We start from the raw sequence: 6,130 nt of genomic DNA on the forward strand, positions 1-6,130 counted from the left end.
GGGGGGGGGGGGGGGGGGGGGGGGGGGGGGGGGGGGGGGGGTCCTTCCCTACCACCCAGGCTAGAGTCAGGTGGGGAGAGGCCCCTTTCTTCCTCAACCACCCCTTCATGATTCCTGACCCTACAGCCTTTTTTCCCATTTCCCATGATATTTTGTTACAGCTTTTTTTATATTTTTAAAAGTTATTTAACCCCTTAGGGGAAGGGGAGGGGGGATGGAATAGGGAATCCTGGGCTCTGTATGGTTGGAAATAAAGATAAATATACCCTTCAGAAATCTGGATTATCTTGATGAAGAGGAAAATTGGATGGAATGGGTTGGGATTTACTACTGTACCCTCACTGAATACTCACAGCAAATGATACTTGTAATAAGGAAAAGGTCAAGAGGCAGCATTCTGGGGATAGGGTTTATTAGAGAAAGTGAGAGTACAGAAGTTAGCCTGAGATATCAAGAGTAGGCTTAGAAGTCATCAAAATAGAGTCATCATTGATGAGTGGTGCTATCTTTTACCCACTGAAGGTATGGAAGGTTCCCCTGTTGCACAGGCAACGTAATGACTTCTACCACTTCATATGGGTGAACGGAACTAGAGGAAGAGGAAAGTCAACAAGAGTTGAGCAGTATTTCCTCATCCTGAAAATACACCCAGGATTCATCTCCCACTCCCACCGAAAACTAATACAGATATCCTCACCGAATAAATTCTGTCAAGGGTGGTGCCAAGGCAGTTTGAGTCTTCATCATCTGAAGGACAGAGAGGACTAGATCAGGAAACTGAATAGGAAGTGCAGGAGCTAAAATATTAGGAAAGAGCTGGAAGGGGGAAGGTCTTACCATCATCACCTCACTGTCTTCCTCAATCTTTCCTTTCCATTCATAGCTGAAAGACACCAAAAGGATGAGTTAATGGGGAGAGGAGATACTCTGCCTCGGAAATATCTCCACACTTCCCATGACTTACATAGATGTGATCTGAGGTACAAGATTGACACAGGCTACCAGTCGCTTCTCTACCACGGCTCTGGAAATAAGTTCAGTTCAGAGCTGACTGCTTCGAAGACCCCCTACCCCAAAGGCTGGAAAGAAATCAGTAACCAAAGAGCCCCTAATCTGCCCCTCCACCTTTCCTCTTCCTTCCCCACAAAGCTCTGACCCCTTCCCTCCCTCCTTCCCCTCCCCCTCCAACCTGGCAATAGTCTTGGCGATCTTGTCATTGGGGCAGGTTACGAAGACGACTGAGACCGCGCCAGCGATGTAGTCCGAACCAGTAGGGGCGGGGGCCGAGGCTTCGGGAGGCCGAGTGGCCATGGAGAGGGCTCGGGGGAGCAGCCGTAGGTAGGGGTACGTGGAGAGCAGCGAGTGCATGCACAGGAAGGCCAGGAACAAAGCAGCCTGGGGGGGGGGGGGGACACTCGATGAAATACTGAGCCCGGGCTTGGGAGCCCGGGCCTGGCTCAAGGACCCCGGAACTAATTCCACTCCAAGCCCGGAAGTCTTGACGTGGGTGGCGCCCTCTCCCTCCTCACCCCCAGTCATCACGGATGCAGATCGAAAACCCTAAGCTAGGAAACTGAGGCACAGATTCTTGCCCAGAAGGGAAGGGGAAGGTAGAGAATCGATTTGGAGGTCGGGTGGGCAGGTTCAGTGATCTTCTTCGGAAAGGGATGGGGATCGTCACTCACCACTCCACCGAGCCAGAATAGGGGTCCCCGCCCCACCAACATGCAGCCTAGGCGGGCAAAGGTAGGGGTAGGGGTCGGGGTCAAAGGTCACGTCACCGAGAATGAGGAAAAATTCCCAGAGCCCGGCAGAGAAAAACCTGAGGAAACGTACCTGTATGGCGACCACGTGATAAGACAGCCCGAACCCTCACCATAACACGTGACAAAAGGAAGGGCCTAGCTTACCGCGCCCCCCCATCCCAGAGGTCCTGCGTTTTCGATTTATCCCCGCCCCCAAAAAGAGGTAGGCGATGGGAGGGAAGGGGAAGAATTGGCCAATTAGGAGCTGAATCCATAGACACGTGCCGTCCCCACCTCCGCCTCTGAATGACCGTTAAAAATCATTTGCCCGAGAGCTAGACTCGTTGCGGTCTCATCTCATCACGTGATGTAGGAGGCAGAAGAATGACGAGGACAATCCAAGCGGAGGGGAGGCAAGGGGAGGGCTTGATGTAGTTCACAGCCAAAATAGGACTTCCGCGCGATATGGGAGCTGGCCAATCCTAATACAAGTCCTCATGTCACGTGACATGGCCTTGGGGCGGAGTGATATGCTAGAAAACTCCTCCCAGTCATTGCGTCAGTATTGGGTTGGTGAGTGTGGAATCATCTTTACTCTAAGTATGGAGTGAAACTTGCTGGTGGTACTTCCCTTTTCCACTAACAATTAGTAAAACTGCTCAGACAGTGTTAAGATTAGGTCAGATGGAGTAAGGAGGAGCCGAAGTGGTAAGTGAGGAGTTAGACTTTTGATAAAGAGACGACTGTAAGCATTCGGGTCCTGACTTCGGGACCTAGATTTACGAGTTGGGGCCTGTGTGACTGGCCTCATTTTCCTAATCTATAAACTGAAGGAGTTGAGCCCTTAAGTACTTTTGATTGTAACCTGGCTGTGACCCCGGAGAAACTCAATTGAATAGTGCTAGCAAGAGAATAATTATTGAACAGAGTGAAGTGGAGAAGTACAGAGAGGGTACGATGGGAAAAAAGGGGAAAGGGAGGACTTTGGAAGCATTCAGAGCTCTGGGGATCACTGAATTCTACATGATACAGTGATGAGAAATGGGGTTCGTTCCTCCTTCGACAGTATAGCTAGAATTTCAGAATTGTTGAAGAGTAACATTTTAAAGTGCCTGTTATGTCTTGGACAAATAAAAAGAAACACTGACTTGGACCCAGAAGACTTGAGTCCTGAATCCTGCCTTTCTCATTTATTGTGACCTTGAACAAGTAAACCCCTTTGAGTCTCATTTTCCTTACCTATAAAAAGAAAACACTTGTGCAACTTACTTCATGGGGTTGCTGTGAAAAAAAAAACCCCAACACTTTGACTCTTAAATATAAGCCAGGTGCATGGATAGCACCTTGAGTCAAGAAGACAGTTCAAATTCTACCTGATTACTGTATGAACTTGGGGCAAAATCACTTATCTCAGTCTGTTTCCTCATCTGTAAGGTGAGATATTGATAATACCTGAGATATTGCAAATCTTTTTTTTTTTTTTAAGCAATCGGGGTTAAGTAACTTGCTCAAGGATACACGGCCAGTTATTTTGTGTGGGTGTTAAGTATCTGAGCCCGGAACCAATCCCAGGTCTCCCGACTCTGGGACCAGTGCTCTTACTGCTCCACCTGGCCGCCCCAATGTTGCAAATCTTAAATCACTATATAAATGCTAGCTATGGTGATGATGTCCATGGCACATAAGAGGCAACATGATATAGTAAAAGGTGAAATTTGGGCCTGGGTTTAAATATAGTCTATGACACTAACTATGTGACCCTAGGCAAGTCATTTGCCCTCTGAGTATCATAAAACTTATCCCCTAAGAAAATTTCTCCCTAAGGTTTCTTGGCATGGTATAAACTGGTAACACCTATATGGTATAGGTTCTTTGAGGCACAGAGAACATAAAGATAATCTTCATATTTACTGCTTTTAAGGCACTTACAGTCTAATAAGAGATAGGTGTGCCATAAATACAATTCAGTTCAAATAAATTAAGGTCAACAAATATTAAGCACCAATTTTGATACTGTTGGGTGTTATGGACAGAAAGATGAAGAATCATACTCCTGCACTCAGGAAGTTTAAAGCTAGTAGGGGGGAATAAAATACACACAAACAAATGTGACATAAGGTAATGTTATAGAGGCAGAAGAATTAAAATTATATAATTTAAGAAAATGGAAATCATTGGCCTTGGAGTCAGAATATGTAGCTTGGAATTAGAACTACTTATTTGCCACGTGGGGCAGCTAGGTGGTCCAGTGGATAGAGAACTGGGCCTGGAGTCAAAAGAACCAGGAAGACCTGAATTAAAATCCAGCCTCAGACACTTCCTAGGATGTGACCCTAGGTAAGTCACTTAACCACTATTTGCGTTATGGATCACTACCTTGTCATGGTGGTGGTAGTCAGCCATAGTTGACAAAAAGGAATCCACTGGAGAAAGAAATGGCAAACTCCAGAATCTTTGCTAAGAAAACTTCGTGTACTATTATGGGGTCATGAAGAGTCAGATATGACTGAACAGATTAGGCATGTGACCTTGAACCAAGTCATTGGGCAAGGCCCACCTGGATGTGCCTCAGTTTCCTTATCTGTAATCTCTAAGATTCTCTGTAGCCCTGATATTTTGTGAATTTTGGAAACCACAGGGAGTTGGGAAGGCACAAAGGTGGTGGCATTTGTGCTAAAACACAACTTTGTGCACACTGGTGGAAAAGGGAAGATTAATATTAGATCACATATGAAAGAGGCCTGAGTGATATGGTAGTTTAGCACCTCCTCCAACCCTGTCCTTCTTGAACTCTTCCTACTCAGGCCACCCTCTCCTTCCTTCCCTGCTCTGGGTCTCTAACCTACCCTATCCCCTGTGGATCCAGGAACTGCCCTACATTCTTTCCCTGGGGCCCAGGCACATCTCATGACCCAAAAATGGAGAGAGGGGGCCAAGTCATATGAGAGGTGGAGGAGGCAACAGAGAAGAAAGCTTCCTATCCCCAAATGATGGAGTCTCTAATATGTTGCTTGATCTCAAGTCTTTTTCTCTAAAAACTCTATTTGGGTGTAGGGTCTCTCTTGGGTTAGGCATCTCATTGAGTTAATAAGATCTTTCCTGGTTGAGAGGAATCTGTGTCAGGGGAACCCATCTTATCCTGAATCTGGCATCAGTTTTGAGTCTGGAATGTCTCTCTGAAATTTCTCTTTGCATCTGAGGGGCTTGGTCTCTTAGATATCTCACAGTCAGATAGATCTCCTAGGTCCTGAGTCTCAGTTTTGGAGATGTCTCTGAAATCTCTGGGTTTGATGTCTCTTAGATCTCTTTCACTGGGTCTGAAATCTTTCCTTCTTAGTTCTCCCTCTGGGTCTGGGGTCTCTCCATCTTAGATATCTCTCCAGATCTGGATTCTCTTACTTTTCTCCAGGATTTTCTTACCTATCTTTCTCTGGGTCTGGGGTCTCTTTGTATGACACCCCCTCCCCCGGGTCTGGGGTCTCTTTATTTGGCAACTCCATTTCTGAGTCAGGGGGTCCCTGTCTTTGATTCTCTCTGGATAGGGGTGGGGGCTGCAGTGCATCTCCTCCTCCTCCTGCTCTCTCCTCTCTGTTCCCCCGCCCCCCTCTCTCTCTGCTGCTGCCGCTGCTGTTGGCTCCTTTTCTCCTCCTCCTCCTCCTCTCTCCTCCTCTCTGCTCCTCTCTGCTCCTCTCTCCTCCTCTCTCCTCCTCCTCCTTCTCCCCCTCTCTCTCTCTCTCCCCCTCTCTCTCTCTTCTCCTTATCCCCTGTCCCCCCCCTGCCCCCTCCCCCCCAGGCCTGATGAGCAGGTCTCGAGCCTCCATCCATCGGGGGAGCATCCCCGCGATGTCCTATGCCCCCTTCAGAGGTACGAGGTGGGGGGAGGGGGAAAGGATCAGGAGGGGGAGGGGGAGAGGGGGAGGGGCAGGGGGCGGAGGAGAGAGGAGGCCCGGGGTGAGGGGGAACGAAGGGGAGAGAGGGTGAAAGAAGAGGAGAGGCCGGAGAGCCTAGCGTGGGGGGGAAATAGGGAAAGGGGGTGTAAATGGAGACTGGAGCGATGAGGGAATTAGGGGAATAAGAGAAGCAGGCCTTGGAAGAAATATTGAGAAGAAATAAGATGAAGGGATGAAGAAGTAGAGGAAACACATAAGGGAAAGGTATAAGGGAGAACAGATACAGGAATATGGGGGTATTAAGAAAGGGGAGGGACATGGAGATGGAGAGGGAAGAAGGAAGGGGGGAAATAGGAAGGTAGGGGTGGAGGGAAAGGAGAGGAGAGTATGATGACGGGGTAGAGGGATGAAGATGGAGAAGAGGGGTGAGAGAACCAGGTAGATGGAGAAAGGGCTGGAGGATGGAGGGAGAGAAGAGGCCAGATGGAGGAGGGG

The 6,130-nt window shown here is 48.3% G+C and overlaps 3 protein-coding genes across 11 annotated transcripts in view; 1 reads left to right on the forward strand and 2 right to left on the reverse strand.

Moving 5' to 3' along the window:
- The window catches only part of TAPBP (TAP binding protein), a 240,209-nt gene that overhangs the window by 93,133 nt on the left and 140,946 nt on the right, over window positions 1–6,130 (reverse strand). The gene's annotated exons all lie outside the window — the stretch shown is intronic.
- CUTA (cutA divalent cation tolerance homolog) overlaps window positions 396–6,130 on the reverse strand; it is a 146,675-nt gene continuing 140,940 nt past the window's right edge. The window contains exons 2-8 of one of the 3 annotated variants that reach the window (XM_069073465.1): window positions 1,837–1,895; window positions 1,686–1,732; window positions 1,190–1,395; window positions 965–1,024; window positions 838–883; window positions 698–747; window positions 396–589 (exon numbers count right to left, since the gene is read on the reverse strand). In XM_069073465.1, the coding sequence (XP_068929566.1) occupies window positions 487–589; window positions 698–747; window positions 838–883; window positions 965–1,024; window positions 1,190–1,395; window positions 1,686–1,732; window positions 1,837–1,879 (555 nt within the window). In that variant the 5' untranslated portion in view covers window positions 1,880–1,895 and the 3' untranslated portion in view covers window positions 396–486. Of the gene's footprint in view, window positions 590–697; window positions 748–837; window positions 884–964; window positions 1,025–1,189; window positions 1,396–1,685; window positions 1,733–1,836; window positions 2,025–6,130 lie in introns of those variants that run through there. The other 2 variants (XM_069073464.1, XM_069073466.1) reach the window with 2 other exon arrangements.
- SYNGAP1 (synaptic Ras GTPase activating protein 1) overlaps window positions 5,464–6,130 on the forward strand; it is a 32,674-nt gene continuing 32,007 nt past the window's right edge. For 5 of the 7 annotated variants that reach the window (XM_069073443.1, XM_069073444.1, XM_069073445.1 and 2 more), the window contains exon 1: window positions 5,523–5,610. In XM_069073443.1, coding sequence (XP_068929544.1) covers window positions 5,544–5,610 — 67 coding nt within the window. In that variant the 5' untranslated portion in view covers window positions 5,523–5,543. Of the gene's footprint in view, window positions 5,611–5,699; window positions 5,900–6,130 lie in introns of those variants that run through there. The other 2 variants (XM_069073452.1, XM_069073446.1) reach the window with 2 other exon arrangements.

The sequence above is a fragment of the Petaurus breviceps genome, unplaced genomic scaffold, assembly GCF_028583685.1.
Source record: "Petaurus breviceps papuanus isolate PSGF00001 unplaced genomic scaffold, PetGlider_PUasm1.0 90865, whole genome shotgun sequence".
Taxonomy (NCBI): Eukaryota; Metazoa; Chordata; class Mammalia; order Diprotodontia; family Petauridae; genus Petaurus; species Petaurus breviceps.